Below are 21,841 nucleotides of genomic sequence, written 5' to 3' on the forward strand. Positions count from 1 at the left end.
CTTTCCGAATACACTGTATGTTTGGCGCAAATCCAATACAACACATTACTCTCCATAGTGATGGCTGTATCTTGTCAAGGGTATGCTTGTACTGGGGAGTTCTTCAGGATAAAAAAATGACTGAATGGACCTAAGCACATGCAAAATCCTAGAGGAAAACCCGGTTCAGTCTGCTTTCCACAAGACACTGGGAGATTAATTCACCTTCTAGCAGGACAATAACCTAAAACACAAGAAGACAGTGAATTTTCCTGAATGTTCCTGAGTGGCCGAGTTACAGTTTTGACTTAAATCTACTTTAAAATCTTTGGCAAGACCTGAAAATGGTTGTCTAACAATGATCAAAAACCAATTTGACAGAGCTTAGAGAATTTTTTAAAGAATAATGCACAAAACAGGCGTGGAAAGCTCTAATTACTGTACATGATGTTAAAGGTGGTTTTACAATGTATTGACTCAGGGGTGTGAACACTTATGTAAATTAGACATTTATGTTTTCCATTTTCAATCAATTTGTGAAAATGTCTAAAAACATGTTCTCACTTTGTCATTATGGGGTATTGTGTGAAAATGGTTGAGAAAAACCCCCAACTATTTAATGCACTTTGAATACAACACACAACAAAATGTGGAATAAGTCAAGGTTTCTGATTACTTTATGAAGGCACCGTATAATAAACTGTCTTAACACTAATGCTGCTAAGGTTTATATGCAGTCTATGGTATTTTATCACATGTTCTATTGCATTGCAAGTGGGTCACACGCAGGGAAAAAAGGCCAATCAAACCATTGCAAATCTCAGTACAAGAGTGCATTGAAGGTTATTTGATCAGAAACCCGAGTATTCATCACCATTGTTAAATTCTCAACACAATTTGTTAAGTTTTGAAGATTTTGTACATTTTAAAATGCAAAGCTGCTTTTTAAATGTTTACATGGACTTAATCCACAACCCTTAAGTAGTCCAGTGACTACTTTACTATCTATTGTACATGGTCCAATACTAGCTGTGCAGTGAATGTAAACTGTAGTTCCAGTGTGTGGAACAACTTTTGCTCAATCTGCATTTTCTGTAAAAAAAACTGTTCACCACTGGAACCAACGTCTAGGAAAATGTAAATGTGTGGCTAGTGTCAGCAGGCTTGTAGCCACTTGTGAGCCTTTTCTGGTGCTGTTTGTTTTTCTTGCTGTTCTTTTACTATGTTTTTACGACTCTTAATTCCAATAGCAATGTGTCTGATTATTATTATGTGCAATGTCTTGACTTCCGTCTGGAAATGTATCTGTTTATCCTGACCTGTATTTTTTTTGTATTTTGTATTATTATATACACTACCAGTCAAACGTTTGGACACACAAGGAAACCAGGAAAACATTATTTATACGAACAGACAACATACAAACATCAGACACACATTTTTTTGATATACAGTAACAGTCAAAAGTGTAGACACACCTACTCATTCAAAGGTTTTTCTTTATTTTTTAAAACTATTTTCTACATTGTAGAATAATAGTGAGGACATCAAAACTATGAAATATGGCATCACGTAGTAACCAAAAAAGTGTTAAACAAATCAAAATATATTTTATATTTGAGATTCTTCAAAGTATCCACCCTTTGCCTTGATGACAGCTTTGCACACTTTTGGCATTCTCTCAACCAGCTTCATGAGGTAGTCACCTGGAATACATTTCAATTAACATGTGTGCCTTGTAAAATTGAATTTGTGGAATGTCTTTCCTTCTTATTTGGTAAAAGACCAAGTCCATATTATGACAAGAACTGTTCAAATAAGTAAAAACAAAATGACAGTCTACCATTACTTTAAGACATGAAGGTCAGTCAATCCGTAGAAAATGTCCAACACGTGGAAAGTTTCTTCAAGTGCATTTGCAAAAAACCTCAACCGCTATGATGAAACTGGCTGTCATGAGGACCACCACAGGAAAGGAAGACCCAGAGTTACCTCTGCTGCAGAGGATACGTTCATTACAGTTATCTGCACCTCAGATTACAGTCCAAATAAATGCTTCACAGAGTTCAATTAACAGACACATCTCAACATCAACTGTTCAGAGGAAACTGAGTGAATCAGGCCTTAATGGTCGAATTGCTGCAAAGAAACCACTACTAAAGGACACCAATAAGAAAAAGAGACTTGCTTGCGTCAAGAAACACAAGCAATGGACATTAGACCGGTGAAATGTTTCCGGTGGAAATGTGTCCTTTGGTCTGATGAGTCCAAATTGAGATTTTTGGTTCCAACCACCGTGTCTTTGTGATCTCCGCCTGTGTGGTTCCCACCGTGAAGCATGGAGGAGGAGGAGTGATGGTGTGGGGGTGCTTTGCTGGTAACAATGATTTATTTAGAATTCAAGGCACACTTAACCAGCATGGCTACCACAGCATTCTGCAGCGATACACCATCCCATCTGGTTTGCACTTAGTGGGACTATCATTTGTTTTTCAACAGGACAATGACCCAAAACACACCTTCAGTCTATGTAAGGGCTATTTGACCAAGAAAGAGAGTGATGGAGTGCTGCATCAGATGACCTGGCCTCCACAATCACCCGACCTCAACCCAATTGAGATGGTTTGGGATGAGTTGGACCGCAGAGTGAAGGAAAAGCAGCCAACAAGTGCTAGGCATATGTGGGAGCTCCTTCAAGACAGTTGGAAAACCATTCCAGGTGAACCTGATTGGGAATGCCAAGAGTGTGCAAAGCTGTCATCAAGGCAAAGGGTGGATACTTTGAAGAATATAAAATATATTTAGATTTGTTTAACACTTTTTTGGTTACTACATGATTCCATATGTGTTATTTCATAGTTTTGATGTCTTCACTATTATTATACAATGTAGAAAATAGTAAAAATAAAGAAAACCCTTGAATGAGTAGGTGTGTCTATACTTTGACTGTTACTGTATATCAACAACCATGTCTGATGTTTGTATGTTGTCCGTTCGCATAAATAACATTTATACTGTATGTTCACTGCAGACTGAAATCAGCTGTTGGCTAAGTCTGGTACAATGCATCTTTTCTCAAGTGTACTGAGACTTATGTTTTGTTGTACATTGTCCCTGTTCAAATAAACACAATAATAATGCCAAACAATGTTGGCAAGACAATGAGTTACAAGGAGTTTGCATGGTAACAGACTGGCACTTAGGCTACTTCTAAATCACTTCTATTTCTCTTCAATTTTTACACTCTTTTGTGTAGCTCCCTTCTTTCTTTCCTACCTTCCTTGACGGGGATGGCAGGTTTCTTCTGGCGCAGGCCCAGCAGGATGAAGAAGAGGACCAGAGGGATGAAGATCTCAAAGGCCAACACCCACTGTAGAGAGAGAGGGAGGGAGGGAGGGAGGGAGGGAGGGAGGGAGGGAGGGGGAGGGGCAGGGAGGGAGGGAGGGAGGGAGGGAGGGAGGGAGGGAGGGAGGGAGGGAGGGAGGGAGGGAGGGAGGGAGGGAGGGAGGGAGGGAGGGAGGGAGGGAGTGAGGGGCAGGGAGGGAGAGAGAGAGTGAGTGAAACCGCTGAACAGCTAAACCAGTCTAGGTACAGTAGTTGTAAACAGCACACAGGTGTGGCGACAAGGTTGAATTTAGTTAGCTACTATTTTCTTTCCACAACGAACCACTCCTTGTCGATTCTCATTTACTTGGTGATATATCAGCATGGTAAATGGGTTGAGTCGACTTTACCCAGTGTCAGTTATTGATCCATTAAATTAGGGAGTTGGAGTGAAGGTTGTCCAGTTTGCTAAACAAGCACTTTTGGCTCATGGACTGGGTGCCAAAACAGCCAGTGCTTTCCAAAGTGGTCTGCTCCAGATATTACTTATGAAGAAGGGGGGGGGGTATAGAAGATGGAAGACGCAGCACTATAAGAAACAGCACACACATACACAAACAAACACACACACACACATACACACAAATCACTGACACAAATCACACACACACACACACACACACACACACACACACACACACACACACACACACACACACACACACACACACACACACACACACACACACACACACACACACACACACACACACAATTCAGGTAATCTGTGTTTATTTCCTGGTGTATATTGGCAGGAAAAGGAACTAGCACTTTCAATTTCACACGCGTCAACTGACACAAGTTATCTAGTAGTGGAGCCATAGCAGAAGAGCAAGACAGTTTCAAAATAAATAAAAATGTAATACATAAAACCAGCCCCTTGCCAGGCTATCATTGCAAATAAGAATTTGATTGACTTGCCAGTTGCCTCATTAGATAATAGGTTAAATAAAAATATGGGAGTCTGATTGTTCCTCCCACTCTCTTGTTCTCCCACTCTCTAAACAGAGATCTACCACTCTCTAAACATTCAATTATACGTGCCTTGAACGCAACAGTGATGATTCATGAATCACATCAAGAATGTTAAGGAACGGTAGGTAGGGTTTATGCATCCTGATCAGTATTCAAGAGCGAAAGAGAGCGAGTCAAAGAGAAAGAGAGAAATGCAGAGAGGAGGAAGTATAGTGGAAAGAGGAAAGGAGGTAGGGGAGAGAGAGAGGAGAGAGAGAAAGAGACAGAGAGAGGAGGGAGTGTAGAGGAAAGAGGAAAGGAGATAGGGGAGAGAGAGAGGAGAGAGAGAAAGAGACAGAGAGGAGGGAGTGTAGAGGAAAGAGGAAAGGAGATAGGGGAGAGAGAGGAGAGAGAGAAAGAGACAGAGAGAGGAGGGAGTGTAGAGGAAAGAGGAAAGGAGATAGGGGAGAGAGAGAGAGGAGAGAGAGAAAGAGACAGAGAGAGGAGGGAGTGTAGAGGAAAGAAGAAAGGAGATAGGGGAGAGAGAGAGGAGAGAGAGAGAAAGAGCCAGAGAGAGGAGGGAGTGTAGAGGAAAGAGATGTCATGACTGGTCGTGAATACTGTGTAGAAACTTTGGGTTTGGCAGGATTGAGGGGTAAGAAACCTATTTGTTACAAGGAAATTCCTCCCACCAAAACGTTAACATCAAAAGGTTGAATAATGAAACAACATTTCTGTAGTCAAGTGGTTGGAGTGGTCCGTGGGCACTTAAAGAACAATTAAGTCGGATCATTTGTGTCTTGGGATCCCACGAAGGGCAGTATAACAACATAACTGTATCTCTGAATGTGTATATTTCCCAGTGAATGTATATATTTCCCATATTCACATCCAAATGTCGGGGAACTGATATGATTAAATACTAAACTATTTGTGAGAAGATGTAATGTGATGTTAGCCTTCTAAATGAGAGAAGTGTTTTTCATATGAAGTCTTAACCAAGTCAGTGGCCACACCCAGGTGAGCACATACATTACATCGGCGTCATGGAACGCTCCTTTTCCCAGAGTGCATAAAACCCACTTCTGACAAAATGTACATTAGACCTAGCAGGCGGATGGTGTGAACTGGAAGTCACAAATGGTTAAGAAATCTACAAAACTAAGACACCCGAGAACGTGAGGACATGCGTCCCCACGCTGAAATGGTTACCACTCTATAGGCCAACGAGACCGACGGCATTAGCTGAAAAGTACTGAATGGCTTGAAACTCTGAAACTTTCAACAGAGAAGAAGAACACCTCTACAAGACTACACATTCACAGCCTGCAGCTGTATGTGTAAAATAGTCTAAGAAACTCGACCGAAGAAGAGAGAGAAGAACAATTTCCTCCCACCACTATGGATTAGAGGTCGACCGATTATGATTTTTCAACGCCGATACCGATTATTGGAGGACCAAAAAAAAGCTGATACCGATTAATCAGCCGTTTTAAAATGTATTTATTTATTTGTAATAATGACAATTACAACGATACTGAATGAACACTTTTATTTTAACTTAATATAATACATCAATAAAATCAGTTTAGCCTCAAATAAATAATGGAACATGTTCAATTTGGTTTAAATAATGCAAAAATAAACAAAGTGTTGGAGAAGAAAGTAAAAGTGCAATATGTGCCATGTTAAAACGCTAACGTTTATGTTCCTTGCTCAGAACACGTGTAACAGTGTGAGTGACTGGTTGCCGGGAAGTCAGGCGCAGGAGAGCAGAGATGGGTGATAAGAGGAGAACTTTAATATACACCCTGGCCCAAAGGCACAGGCGAGGCAGCAAAAAGCACAACCACGGTAACATGAACCGGATTAAACAAAACAAACAAACCTAGGTTTGAAACAAATCTAGCGCAAGCCAGCCTTTAGCGTATCACCCTACACAAAGAACAATTCCACATACAGACATGGGGGAAACAAAGGGTAATATACATTAAGTCTGATGAGGGAATGTGAACCAGGTGTGCGGGAAAACAAAAAACAAATGGAAAATGAAAGGTGGAGCCACCAGCCTGAACAAGGAGAGGAACCAACTTCGGCGGAACTCGTGGCAACATGAGAACATATGAAAGCTGGTGGTTCCTTTTAACATGAGTCTTCAATATTCCCAGGTAAGAAGTTTTAGGTTGTAGTTATTATAGGAATTATACGACAATTTCTCTCTATACCATTTGTATTTCATATACCTTTGACGATTGGATGTTCTTATAGGCACTTTAGTATTGCCAGTGTAACAGTATAGCTTCCGTCCCTCTCCTCGCCCCTACCTGGGCTCGAACCAGGAACACATCGACAACAGCCACTCTCGAAGCATCGTTACCCATCGCTCCACAAAAGCCGCAGCTCTTGCAGAGCAAGGGGAACAACTACTTCAAGGTCTCTTCAAGGTCAGAGCGAGTGACGACACCAATTGAAGCGCTATTAGCGCGCACCCCGCTATCTAGCTAGCCATTTCACATCGGTTACACCAGCCTAATCTCGGGAGTTGATAGTCTTGAAGTCATAAACAGCTCAATGCTTGAAGCACAGCGAAGAGCTGCTGGCAAATGCATGAAAGTGCTGTTTGAATGAATGCTTACGAGCCTGCTGCTGCCTACCACCGCTCAGTCAGCCTGTTCTATCAAATATCAAATCATAGACTTAATTATAACATAATAACACACAGAAATACGAGCCTTAGGTAATTAATATGGTCAAATGCAGAAACTATCATTTCGAAAACCAAAAGTTTATTCTTTCAGTGAAATATGGAACCGTTCCTTATTTTATCTAATGGGTGGCATCAATAAGCATAGGTCTAAATATTGCTGTTCCATTGCACAAACTTGCAATGTTATGTCATAATTATGTACAATTCTGGCAAATTAATTACCGTCTTTGTTCGGAATAAATGGTTTTCACACAGTTCGCAACGAGCCAGGTGGCCCAAACTGCTGCATATACCCTGACTGCTTGCACAGAACGCAAGAGAAGTGACACAATTTCCCTAGTTAAAATAAATTCATGTTAGCAGGCAATATTAACTAAATATGCAGGTTTAAAAATATATACTTGTGTATTGATTTTAAAGAAAGGCATTGATGTTTATAGTTAGGTACACATTGGTGCAACGTGTCGTGGCAGAATCAGAATTATTTAGGTAACATTTATAAATAAAATGTTTTATTTATTTTATTTCATGCTTATGTGAGATATGTCATTAGAATGTCTATTTTTGGATAATACTGTTGGCCGGTTGCAGTTATTTATATTTACATTTAAGTCATTTAGCAGACGCTCTTATCCAGAGCGACTTACAAATTGTTATCTGTTCTCTGTCAGGGTTCAGTTACTTGGGCCGCAGAAAGGGGAGAGGTCAAGCTTGTCTTCATATGTAAACATATCTTTTAAACCATGTGAATGGATGATTGAGGGGGAACCAATTATCTCTTGGCTCCACAATGTCTGTGTGCCAGTCACTGTGTCTCTGTGAGCTTGTCCAGAATGGGAGTGTCTAAAATGACAATTGATATATATCCTGATGTCTTGGTATTATGTTGTACCAAGAACGAGAAGTAGAACCTCATTTTAGGAGAGCAAACTGAACGATAATTTATAGCTAATGCTGTCTGGCTATGGAATACTCCTCTCTCAAGTAAAGTCTTCCTTTGTAATGTTCTTAAGATCTGTTTTTCGTCATGTGAGTTGAAATGGGTGTGTCTTGGCTATAAATAATACTAAGAACTGTTTTGTAAGCACTCTCAGATAATTAATTTATAGACACTGAATTGATCTGAGAGTCACAGAGTTGTGATGGAGCTCATATAATTAAAGATGGACTTTATGATAACTCTGACTTGTGTGTGGTTTGCTCTCATGATTTGGTAAATACAGGAAATTTCCACTACATAGACAGTGCTTTTTTCGCGAATGCGCTTGTTAAATCATCACCCGTTTGGCAAAGTAGGCTGTGATTTGATGAGAAATTAACAGGCACCACATCAATTATATGCAACGCAGGACAAGCTTGATAAAGTTGTAATATCATCAACCATGTGTAGTTTCGTGATTATGTTAAGATTGTTTTTTATAAGATATGCTTACCTTGGATTCTTGCTGCACTTGCGTAACAGGTAGTCAGCCTGCCACGCAGGCTCCTCGTGGAGTGCAATGTAATCGGCCACAATGTCCAAAAATGCCTATTACCGATTGTTATGAAAACTTGAAATCGGCTCTAATTAATCGGCTATTCCGATTAATCGGTCGACCTCTACTATCGATACCTCTAAAGTATCTATTCTAATGAACCAAGCCCGAGAACCATATGGTGGTACCTCTAAAGAACATTTCCATATCCAACGACCATTGGTACATCTGGAAACTCAGTTCTAACAGACACAACCAGAGACTTTCTGTCAAATTACTCCTCAGACGGACCGGCGATTTCAACAGAGACAACAAAGGCAGAAAATTGTAAATATTTACATTGCAATTCTTTTCGAATGAGCGGCCATGTGCAAAGTATAGCATTTCCATGAGCATAGTTATCAGCTGTGTGTAGATAGTGAAATCCTGTGCCTTTTCTCCCGCTCTTTCTTACATGCCCCTCCCTTTTCATTTGGTGTAACAAGCCGTCATATCGGTTTATTCCGATATTCTGATCTGTCCTGGTTATTAGACTTTTCATTGCATTGTGTTAGTAACCAATAACTATACTGTTTGTATGTTTATGTAATTCTGTGTGATTATTTAGTTATAGTTAGTTATTTTAGTTAAATAAATAAATAAGCCAATTTGTATATCGCTGATCGATCATTTATGCTCGGGTTCGTGCAGAAGGATTTTGCGACATTCAGAATGAGAATGATAGAAGGTAAATAACAATTAATTAATGACTGATTGATGACTGAAATGTAAGAGATATTTATATCTTTAAGAGTTATTTCGGGAAACAGTAACTTGTTAAATAAACCTTTTTCGTGGTGCCCCAAAATTGCTGATGATGAATTGTTACATGAGTAATTGAATCATAGCAATAATTAAAACATAGTTAATCGATTTGATAAAACAATCGTCATCACATTAATGATAGCCAAGTCACGACAGAGAGTAAAGGAGAGAGGGGAGAGAGAGAGGGGAGAGAGAAAGAGACAGAGAGAGTGTAGAGGAAAGAGGAAAGGAGAGAGAGTAAAGGAGAGAGAGAGAGAGAGAGAGAGAGAGAGAGAGAGAGAGAGGAATAATGTGTGTGACAAAAAGAGCAGTGTGCTGATTTTCTCTTCTCTCCCGAGTGTTCAAATAGCTGCTGGTCTCTATGCACGTGGGAAGTCTGTGTTCTCCTTGAGAAGAGAAATCATTTGAGATGCAGACTCTGACCCTAACTCCATCCTCTGCTACAGTCTTCTCTGCTGGGACTCCCATGGCCCATATAGACCAAGCTAGCCTCACTTTATGGGAGTGGCAAACATTGGTCACCTGAGGGGACATGGTGTGTGTTCCAAATGCGTCTCTATAGGCCCTGGTCAAAAGTAGTGCAGTACATAGGGAATAGAGTGCCATTTGGAACACAGACCAGTTCTCATCTATGCTGTTCACCTGATCTAACCCTCTTTCCAACTAGATCTGTCCTGGTTTAACCCTGTCCTGATTTCACGTTCTACAGCTGAAGTTCTGCTGAAAGGTTTAAGGGTCAGAGATGGTGTGTGTGGGAGACAGATGACGTTATTGACACAATGGGAGTGTCAGAGACCCAGTCAGAGTACACAGACTACCTCATTTTATGGCATGGTGTCATGGTACACAGCACCAGGGAAACAGTCATCGGTGTAGGTCTCCTTCTCCCTCTTCCTTCCACTCCCTTTTCTCTCTCTCTTTCTCTCTCTAACACCCACACACACACATGCATGCAGGCCACCTGTCCAATCACAGGCTGGATGCTGAGTGCTGAGTCACCGGAAAGAGGGAGGATGGATAGGTGATTGAGTGACAATGCAGGTGTTTGTGTGTGTTTGTGTGTGCCTGTGTCTGTGTGCCTGTGTGTGTGTGTGTGTGTGTGTGTGTGTGTGTGTGTGTGTGTGTGTGTGTGTGTGTGTGTGTGTGTGTGTGTGTGTGTGTGTGTGTGTGTGTGCGTGTGTGTGCCTGTGTGTGTGCCTGTGTGTGCGTGTGTGTGCCTGTGTGTGTGCCTGTGTGTGTGTGTGTGTGTGTGTGCCTGTGTGTGTGCCTGTGTGTGTGTGTGTGTGTGTGTGTGTGTGTGTGTGTGTGTGTGTGTGTGTGTGTGTGTGTGTGTGTGTGTGTGTGAGGGATGTACTCTCTTCTCCCGGCTCTGTCCCAAACGTCTCTTGTTCACATGAGAGACAGGGGGGTCAGACATTCTGTCTCTGTGTCTGTCTGTGAAGGTCATGATGGACAAACAGCTCTTTGACATGCTTCTCTCACAATGCCCTGACACACTCAACAAAGCTTCCATTATAAGATCCTGAGTAGTAAACCCAACTGCTATCTCTCTGTGTATACACACATGCATGAACAAACACATTCAGTACGCACACACACAGGCACAAGCACACACACACACACTCAAACACACGCACGCACGCATGCACAAACACATACATGCAAGCGCACAGACACACACACACACAAACACACTGCAGGAAATCACTGTCCAGAGGGAGCACTTGTTTCTTGCTAGAATTCCTCAAGCTTATTGATTTCCATGCCCTGAAAGGACAAACACAAACCTTTAATTTGATTTTAAATAGCTTCCCTTCTGAATCAGTGAGTTTCATAGTGCCTGTTTGAGTTTTTTCCTCCCCAAATTTGCATGTCGAAGGTATATCTTCCATTATTTATAGGTGTGCCAATGCATCTATTTGCCCTTCTGTCCTCAATACTGAGTGCAGAGATAGTTCAGAGAGGTGCAGGTTTACTGTAACACAGACACACGCACACACAATAAAGAGATTCTGGGACTACAGGCTTCACAGGTAATCTGGTGTCACTTAACAAACAACATCACTCACCTCCATAGTAGATACACTTTAGCACAAAACAATATCCAACAAACACTCACAAACTAACCACCATCTAAGGCACCAAAACACCAGTCAGATATGAACCTGACATGGTCTGCAATCCACAGGAGGCTGCTGAGGGCAGGACGGCTCATAATAATGGCCGGAACGGAGCGAATGGAATAGCCATTCCACTGATTCCTCTCCAGGCATTACCACGAGCCTGTCCTACCCAATTAAGGTGCCAACAACCTCCTGTGCTGCAGTTCCACACAAGATAAAAATTTTTTTTAAAAACCTACTTATTCCACTGACAAACCATCCAGCATAAAAATGGTCAGTGTTCAGTACAGTGCCTTTGGAAAGTACTCAGACACCTTGACTTTCCCCACATTTTCTTACGTGACAGCCTTATTCTAAAATGGATTAAATAAATGCAAATCCTCAGCAATCTACACACATTACCCCATAATGACAAAGTGAAAATAGGTTTTATTGACATAAGTATTCGGACCCTTTGTTATGAGACTCAAAATCGAGCTCAGGTGCATCCTGTTTCTATTGATCATCCTTCAGATGTTTCTACAAAACAACAAAAAGCAGTAGAACATTAGTGTGTTTCTTTCCCACCTAGGGAGAGTCTAATGAATATAAAGAGTGAAATAGTGACCAACAGAGAGAGAGAGAACTGGAAGGGAAATAGGATTTTAAATTCCTAGGGAATTGCATTCCTGACATGCCATGCAAACATTTCCCACTGATTCATTAAACAGGCTGCATAGTGCCCAATTCCTTATGCAGTGCACTGCTTTTGACCAGGGCCCATAGGACTCTGGTCAACAGTTGTACACTATATAGGGTATAGGGTGCCATTTGTGACGAGCCCACAATGTAGCTAATGTCTGAGGTTTAAGGATGTGTGGGTGGGGGGGGATGGAAAAATGAAATGCCTGAATATTGCAGAGCAGCTTATCGCAGTGGTTCAATCAGTCACTCAACAGGCAACTGGAGGGCACAATAGAGCCGGAATGGAACCATGGTCAATTGCACTGGATTGATTCTCCATACTACGTCATAATAAGAGGCTAGCTTGAGCCGCAGACAGACCTTTATTTCCCCTATCTCTCTCTATCTCTGTCTGTCTGTCTGTCTGTCTGTCTGTCTGTGCTTAGAGGAATAGCCTTAGTATATGAATAGTGTCTGCCTCTGACCTGCAGAATCAATCAAACATTGAGATGTTTGCATTTGAACTGGAATGAATTTGTACAGGTCACCATGGCCGCATTCCAGGCTAACTAAATTGTAGACACCTGGATACTGTAGTTGTTTATGTGCCCTTGAGCAAGGCATTTAACCCTAATTTGCTCCACGGGCGCCGTACTACTATGGCTGACACCACAATTCACTACACCCATCCGAAACCAAATTAGTTTCTCATCATCTTTCCTTCTTCCTTCAGGCTTCTTCTTCTTCTTTGGACTTTATATGACAGTTGGCAACCAATTTTAAGGTGCATTACTACAACCGACTGGAGTGCGGACCTTAGTTAATCTTTCAATCACTCACGTGGGCATATGCTCCTAAAAACCAATGAGGAGATGGGAGAGGCCGGACTTGCAGCACGTTGAGTGTCACAAATAGAACCAATTTCTATTTTAGCGCCTGGCCACGCAGAAGCTTGCGGACACGCGCGAGCAGTGTGGGTGCAATGATTGAATAACATGTATGTGAACAGTTATTTTGCAACGCTCGCACATGCGAGCGGTGTGGTCAGCATGTAAGAAGTATACAAAGTTACAGTAGCTAGGTTTCCATCGAATTGGCGAAATATTTTTTGGGGGGCCGGCAGAACGCATGGCTCTCGAGCTTTGCCTCTCCCGTTTCCGTAGGGGAGTTGCAGCGATGGGACAAGATCGTAACTACCAATTGGATATCACGTAATTATTTATATTTTTAACAACTATTTGTGCATTTTTCCACCCAATCAAATTGACTTGTTCTGGATAAAAGGCTGTGGGTGATGATGTGGTTAAATGGGGTTTCATCACATTCTGATGGCTTTGTAAAAAACAATGTTGCATTAATTTAGAAAATGTGCCCACTCTGGTCTTGGCAGGCTCAGTGCGCTCCAGCCAAGAGCTTGGAGATACAGTGTGGGTAAACTTGCCTCCATGATGAGATAATTATGGACAAAAGAGCGAGATTATTTTTATTTTGACTTCACAGTGTGGTGAGAGTGCATGGTGATTGATGCTCCTTCCCAATAAATATTGAGGGTCTTATTCTTGTGACACGATGACTGATGACGTAGCCTAATAAACTGCATGCTTTCCCAGGTCATAGTGGGAGGACCACACAACATATCATCCATCGTGTGACACCAAGGTTACGTCGATATGATGGTTATTAGGTCAATGTTGGCGAATAAAGGAGTTTCCACCGCCAATTCTCGCATGATTCATTTTACCGACACGAAAGGATCCCACCTTGTCGAGCATATTTTGTTTTGCTGACATTTGGAAAGTTTTACCGACAAATTGACTGTTTCCATCAGGCCTATCGTGACAATTTTCCTTTATCTTCTTTACGTGCATGAAAAGGTTGGATGGAAACAAGGGTACCACGGAGGAAGAAACAGGAGTATTTTTTGCTCAACTCTGCACATCTCTGAGTTGTTAATTACCAAGCAAACTGTGAGCATCACTAACAAACTTTGATCTTTCTGCTTGTGGAGGCGTCGCTTTTAATCAATACCAGTCAACTCAGGACCGAATGGGTCTTTATGCATGAAATACATCCAAATTAGCAGCTTCATCACAGCAATTAGTGGAGATTCTGTCTCTGGAGCCTTTCGTTGTTTTACACTGCAACTAAGAACAACTGCACACACTCTCATCCTCTCTATTCTGCTGTCTTCTACTTTCACTCTCTCTGTCTTCCTTTGTTTTGCTGTCTGTCTCCCTCTGCCTCTCTTTCTTCCAATCTCTCTTTCTCTCTCTGCCTCTTTCTAGCTTTCTTTCTCTCTTACCTTCTCTCTCTACGTATCTCTCTGTTTCACTCTTTTTTTCCCAGCCTAGTTCGTTCTCAATGTGCCATTACCACTGAGATAACAATGCAGAGAGGACTAAGTTGCACAGGAACAGAACCACCGATATGATACATGGTCAGGTACTTAAAAATTGGAGATTCTACTCAATAGAAAGACAAGTCACAAAAATACACAGAACATCTGGTCTCATTTCAACCCTCATTTCATCTGCTTTTCCACCTAGGTAATTGTATTTCTTTTCAGCTGGCATCTTTCCTTGTAGCCTATCTCTCCTCTGTTCTCTCCTTTGTTCTCTCCTCTGTTCTCTCCTCTGTTCTCTCCTCGGTTCTCTCCTCGGTTCTCTCCTCTGTTCTCTCCTCTGTTCTCTCCTCGGTTCTCTCCTCGGTTCTCTCCCCTGTTCTCTCCTCTGTTCTCTCCTCTGTTCTCTCCTCTGTTCTCTCCTCTGTTCTCTCCTCTGTTCTCTCCTCTGTTCTCTCCCCTGTTCTCTCCCCTGTTCTCTCCTCTGCTCTCTCCCCTGTTCTCCCTCTGTTCTCTCCTCTGTTCTCTCCTCTGTTCTCTCCCCTGTTCTCTCCTCTGTTCTCTCCTCTGTTCTCTCCCCTGTTCTCTCCTCTGTTCTCTTCTCTGTTCTTTCCCCTGTTCTCTCCCCTGTTCTCTCCTCTGTTCTCTCCCCTGTTCTCTCCTTTGTTCTCTCCTCTGTTCTCTCCTCTGTTCTCTCCCCTGTTCTCTCCTCTGTTCTCTCCTCTGTTCTCTCCTCTGTTCTCTCCCCTGTTCTCTCCTCTGTTCTCTTTTCTGTTCTTTCCTGTGTTCTCTCCCCTGTTCTTTCCTCTGTTATCTTCTCTGTTCTCTCTCCTGCTTCCTCTTCTGTTCTCTCCTCTGTTCTCTCCTCTGTTCTCTCCTCTGTTCTCTCCCCTGTTCTCTCCTCTGTTCTCTCCTCTGTTCTCTCCCCTGTTCTCTCCCCTGTTCTCTCCTCTGTTCTCTCCTCTGTTCTCTCCCATGGTCTCTCCTCTGTTCTCTCCTCTCTTCTCTCCTCTGTTCTCTTCTCTGTTCTCTTTGTTCTCTCCTCTGTTCTCTCCCATGTTCTCTCCCCTGTTCTCTTCTCTGTTCTCTCCCCTGTTTCCTCCCCTGTTCTCTTCTCTGTTCTCTTCCTGTTCTCTTCTCTGTTCTTTCCCCTCTCTCCTCTGTTCTCTTCCCTGTTCTCTCCCTTTCTCTCCCCTGTTCTCTCCTCTGTTCTCCTCCCCTGTTCTCTTCTCTGTTCTCTCCTCTCCTCTGTTCTCTCATCTGTTCTCTCCTGTTCTCTCCTCTGTTCTCTTCTCTGTTCTCTTCCCTGTTCTCTTCTCTTTCTTTCATCTGTTCTCTCCCCTGTTCTCTCCTCTGTTCTCTCCCCTATTTCCTCCCCTGTTCTCCTCTGTTCTCTCCCCTGTTCTCTCTCATATAGGAGCTTGTTTCTGCTGCTGCTCTGACTGTGTCTAATACAATGCAGCTGATCAATTATTAACGAGCAGCTCGGCACTCATTTGCAGGTCAATTATTAAGAGGGCTGATCATGAGAAAGCTCCGTTGATGGATCCAATGTGGAGCGCTCTATAGGACAGTAATGTGTGAGAGAAATGCCGTGTGTGTGTGTGTGTGTGTGTTTGGGTGGCCGTGTATGTACCTGGGGGTAGAGATATGTGTGTTGGTTTGTATGTACCTGGGGGTAGAGATGTGTGTGTGGGTGTGTATGTACCTGGGGGATGAGATGTCTGTGTGGGTGTGTATGTACCTGGGGGATGAGATGTGTGTGTGGGTGTGTATGTACCTGGGGGATGAGATGTGTGTGGGTGTGTTTGAACATGGGGATTGAGATATGTGTGTGCGTGTTCATATCAAACCAGATAATACTGCTGGATTATGTGAAAACACATATCACTTTGACTGCTTTCACAGCACACACACAGTTCAGTCCACCCATGTAATGCTTTGTAGCGTCAGTCATGATGTGGCAGGAAGGAAGGCAGCATCCCTGTCCATTTGCCCAGCATGTCACAACGTTAGAGCACACATGACCCTAGCCACCTGTCATGACGTGGCCCTCTTTGGGAGTACCCTCCCCCTCCCTCTCTCTCTCCCTCCTACACCCAGGTTCTGTTATCTCAGGTCATACATTTCTGGAGGAGACTCTCACCCCCCTGGCCAGGCAGTATAGGGAGAGAGAGTTTCACAGTATAACAAAGGAACTTCTTCTACATCACAGAACTTGAGAACTGAACAATATCCATGTTTTGGAGAATGTGTAAATGGTCGGTGGAGAAACCAGCTTCGACTGGTCCGTTTTGTGTCATGTTGTGACCTTATGGAAAGACAATACAGTCGCATTACCATAACTCTGTTTATACAGGAGCCTCCGTTATGAGGTTTGCATCTAATTATTGTATAAAATTAATGATTAAAGATTAAACTATTTATGAAATTATGTAAGGTGATGTTGAGCCGTTAATGTGAGAGAATTGTATTTCTGTTCAAAGTTTAACTAAGTCATTGGCCCGCCCCATGAGCACAGACATTGATCTGGCATCATGGGAAAGCCCTTTCCTACTGTTACGAATAAAAAACCCACCTGAAGAATTTTCCTTCAGACCATGCCTACCTCAGTCAGCTGAGGGAAGGAAGGTTGAGTAGAGACCACAAGAATCTCAGTATAAGCTAAGGTTGTAATGGTTGTTGAAACTCTAAGACTATCAATTCCGACAGAATTATAGCAACTCTTCGATACTAATTACTAGTCTGCAGCTAGGAATTAGGTACCATTGAATGTGAAGACCGACAACCGCCGAAACAACTATTCTAACAGAACATTTCTGGGTGGTGCTCTGAAGTATCCATCTAACCACGAGAGACTTCATGGGAACCGAGAGAGACATGCGGGTGAATTTTCCAACGGAAAGACGGACGATTCCAACAGAGATCACGACGACACACTGAACGGAAATATATATTGATTGCAATTATTCCCGAATGAGTGAGCGTTCATGTGCAAAGGATTAGCATTTCAATCAATATAATTATCAACTGTGTAGTGACTTGTAATTCCCGCCCTTCTCAGTCCACCCCCACTTCCCTTTGTCCACCAAGCCGCCATATTGTCTTAGCCCACTAGGGAACATCCCCTATCATTTCCTTGTAACCATATCTACTGTTTCTTTGATTATGCATTTCTGTGATTATTTAGTTAGTTAGTAAATAAATGATGAAGACAATTGATGTATGGATGATTCATAGTGAAGGCTGGGTTCGTACAGATAACCAACAACTTACGACGTTTGGAATGGGACGAACGTGAGGTAAAGAATAATTAATTCATTAAAAGACTAATTGATCAGATATCAAAATATCTGAAAAGTTATATTAGGAAAATTCTATCTTTGTAATCTGAAGATTTTCCTTGGTGCCCCAACTTCCTAGTTAATTACATTTACATGATTAGTTTAATCATGTGATGATAATTACAGAGAATTGATTTGGTAAAATAACAGTCTTCAATTTAATGATGCCAAAGACACGACACACTCTACCCTTCCTCCACCACTGTCTCTCTAGCATATAATACCAGCCATACCCTCTGCCACTGTCTCTCACTATCATAATATCAGCCCTCTGCTAATACCACAACAGCACAGACTAGGCAGGATAAATCTCACCAGGTGTCTCCGTGCAGCGCTCCTCTCCTCTCAGACTAAAAGCCTCCAACACGACAAGTATTATGTTAGTGTTGGATTGTGCAGTCGTCTCATGCTCATCTGACGCACAGCACAATCCTGTCCCAGGCTTTTACATTCACTGGCTTTCTCTATCTTACACCCAACTTTAATGTCCATGGAGTTTCATTAACAGCAACTTCTCCTCAGGCAAATGAGAGAGAGCTGGCCTTATGTAAATATGAAGATCAGAAATTTAAAAAAGAACATCCCATCCTCCTGAAGGAGTTTATCGTTTGCTGCAGTATGCAAATGTGAGAAGTGTCAGTGTGTGTGTTTGTGTGTGTTTTTGGCTGATGACAGGGAAGGTGAAAGTGGAAGGTGATGTACAGGTCAGCAGTCACACACAGACATACACGTCACCTTCTCTTGTGTCTCACACGGGTGACATCAGCAACCTCCTTGTGTCACCATGAGAGAGAAAGCTCTCCCTCTACCCAGCCCCAAAGACCATTTTTATACAATTACATAATCTCTGAGGCTCCAGATAGTACATGACGACATCGTCATGCAAAAATCCCTGAATATAAATTTGACTTATTGCAAATGCCAAACTTTTATCACCATGCTACAGTACAAATCGTTTGGACACATTACAACACATCTCCATTGGGGTGTTTGTTCAGGAACTGTAGCAGTGTAATCACAGTGTTGCGGCCGGGCCGGCACTCTGTTCTGTTCCAAGGTGTTAGGTAAACAGACTACAGTCTGGCAACACTGTTACACAGCTACATGGGCTGGCCAACCTGACCCACACTGGTGCATGGGTCTGCGTCCCAAATGGCACCCTATTCCCTATACAGTGCACAACTTTGGTAGTGCACTCGGGAATAGGGTGCCATTTGCCAGGGAATGGTGGAAGTCAGCCACTTGCAGCGGACAGCATCTCTACTGCTTTTACAGTTGTAATTTTCAGTAAGCATTAAACATATTTCTAAAGGATTTTTGGGATTAGTGACTAGAGTAGAATTGTGGAGGTAATTTGAGGTGAAAAATAAAGACAGAAAAAGTAACTAGTCAAGGGGACAGGTGAGCACGAAAGAGAGGCACCCAGAGTAGAGGTGTAGAACGGGGTTAAACGAGTGTCCTCGATCACAAATTAATGCTAAAGGGTCAGGTGGTCTCTAAGCCTGGGATGACAGGTGTGAGCCAGGAAAAAAATGAGCAGGTTACGTTCCAAACAACACCCTATAATAGTGCACTACTTTTGGCCAAGACACATCTGGCTTTGGTCAAAAGTAGTGCACTATATAGAGAATAGAGTGCCATTTGGAACATACACCTCTTCATTCCACAAATCACCTATGAATGTGTCATATCCTGTGGAGAGGACTGATAACAGGAAGTGTGGGCCCCTCACTCTGATTGATTCCGGAGCTGCGGGAATCTTTTAGATAGCACACTGGCCCGCATTACACATTTCTTTGGTTCCACTACAGTCACCCATTCCGGTTTGAGCCCTGGATAATCGTCCAATAGGGACAGGGCTCGTACATCACATCACTGTTCCCATTTCTCTGCTGACCTATGACACTCATTTAGAACATATCACCTTTTTGATTATAGACACCCCCATGCACCCTGTTGTTTTAGGTCGCCCTAGATTGAGTTGGCATAACCATGTTATTTCCTGGTCCGAGAGGAGACTGCTAGGTTAGTCGCAGGAGTGTCAGGGGAGGTGTCTTGCGGTGTCTGTTGACACCACTACAGTGGAAAGTCTGGACCACGCCCCTCAAGTGGATTTCCCGGAGGAATATCAGGATCTGCACCGGGTTTTCTCTAAGTCCCAGGCTACACGCCTGCCTCCTCATCGCCCCTGGGACTGTGCCATTGACCTACTGCATGACGCAACCCTCCCGAGAGGACACGTCTACCCCCTCTCCTATGTGAAGACCGAGGCCATGGAAACCTATGTACAGGAGGGTTTTATCCGCCCCTCTACATCACCAGCCTCCTCAAGATAATTTTTTTGTAAGAAGAAAGACGGGCGACTGATTATCGAACACTGAATAAAGCCACCGTTAAGTTCAGCTATCCTTTACCCCTCATCCCAACCATCATCATACAAATGCACGGGGTGCAGTACTTCACGGAACTGGACTTGAGGAGCGCCTACAATCTGGTGTTTATCCACCCTGCTGTGGGGGAACCAGTCGAAATCTCTTTGGGTACTCATCAACACTGGGGTCGATGTGAGTTTTTTTGATGCTTCCCTGGCGTGCAAGCTAGGCAATTCCCACTCAGACCCTCTCCATTCCCATGGATGTTAGAGCACTGGACACGCACTCTATAGACCGGGTCGCTCACAATACCACTCCAATCAACCTACGAGTGTTAGGGAACCACAGCGAGGCAATCCAATTTATGCTGATTAAGTCTCCTCAGGTTCCCGTGGTAATTTCATCCTCTTGGGTGTTCTGCCACTCCTGTTGTCTGAAGTCAGCGCAGCCTTCCCCGGGATGTCTTCTGGTGGGCTCGGAAGTTGCCCCAGACCTCTCCGCCATTCCCTCGGGAGTATCAGGACCTCCAGGAGGTTTTTAGTAAGGCCCGGGCCACTTCACTTCCTCCGCACCGACCCTATGACTGCGGGATCGACCTTCTCCCAGGCACCACACCGCCCCGGGGACGACTGTACTCTCTGTCAGGTCCGGAGACCAAGGCTATGGAGACTCCGTAGCTGCAGGATGTATCCGTCCTGCTGCCTCCCTCGCTAGCGCAGGGTTCTTCTTTGTGGAGAAGGACAAAACCCTGTGCCTGTGCATCGACTATCGTGGCCTCAATGACATCACGGTGAATAACCTCTTCCCGCTACCAGTCATCGCCTCGGCCATCAAGCTGCCCCGGGGGGGCACAGTTTTCTCCAATTTGGATCTGTGGAATTCCTACCATCTGGTGTGGATACAGGAAGGGGACGAGTGGAAGACTGCTTTCAACCCAGCTAGCAGCCACTACGAATACCTGGTCATGCCATTTGGACTTACCAACACCCCTGATGTGTTCCAGGCCCTGGTTAATGACATTCTCCACGACATGTTGAACCGGTCTGTTTTCGTCTACCTTGATGTCACCCTCGTTTTCTCCCACTTTCTCCCACGCAAAAACATGTGCTCCATGTCCGACAGGTCCTCCAGTGCCTCCTGGAGAACCAGATTTTTGTGAAAGAGGAGAAATGAGAATTCCATTGCTCCACCATCCCCTTCCTTGGTTACATCATCACTGCAAGGAATGTACAGATGGATCCCGGGAAGGTGAGAGCGGTGGCGGATTGGCCCCAGCCTACGTCCAGAGTGCAGCTGCAACATTTCCTGGGATTTTCCAACTTCTATTGCCGCTTTAGTCGTGGTTACAGCACCCTGGCTTCGCCCCTGTCTGCAGTCACCGCTCCCAAAGTTTCATTCATATGGTACCCAGCTGCTGACCGGGCATTCTGGGACCTCAAGTACCGCTTCACCATTGCTCCCATAATGGTTCATTCTGACCCGTCCCATCAGTTCAAGGTGGAGGTCGATACTTCGGATGTCAGAGTGGGGGCTGTTCGGTCCCAGCGTTCTGCCCTGGACCTCAAGTTACATCCCTGCGATTTCTTCTCCCATCTCCTCAACACCACGGAGAGGAACTATGATGTGGGGAATCAGGAGCTTCTCACCGTGAAGATGGCGTTGGAGGAGCGGAGACAATGGTTGGAGGGGCGGAAC

The 21,841-nt window shown here is 43.5% G+C and overlaps 1 protein-coding gene across 1 annotated transcript in view; it reads right to left on the reverse strand.

Annotated features, from left to right (window-relative positions):
• abca2 (ATP-binding cassette, sub-family A (ABC1), member 2) overlaps positions 1–21,841 on the reverse strand; it is a 79,662-nt gene that overhangs the window by 43,135 nt on the left and 14,686 nt on the right. The window contains 1 exon segment of the mRNA XM_064972641.1: positions 3,256–3,349. Within this exon segment, the coding sequence (XP_064828713.1) occupies positions 3,256–3,349 (94 nt within the window).

This window comes from Oncorhynchus masou, chromosome 1, assembly GCF_036934945.1.
Source record: "Oncorhynchus masou masou isolate Uvic2021 chromosome 1, UVic_Omas_1.1, whole genome shotgun sequence".
Lineage (NCBI taxonomy): Eukaryota > Metazoa > Chordata > Actinopteri > Salmoniformes > Salmonidae > Oncorhynchus > Oncorhynchus masou.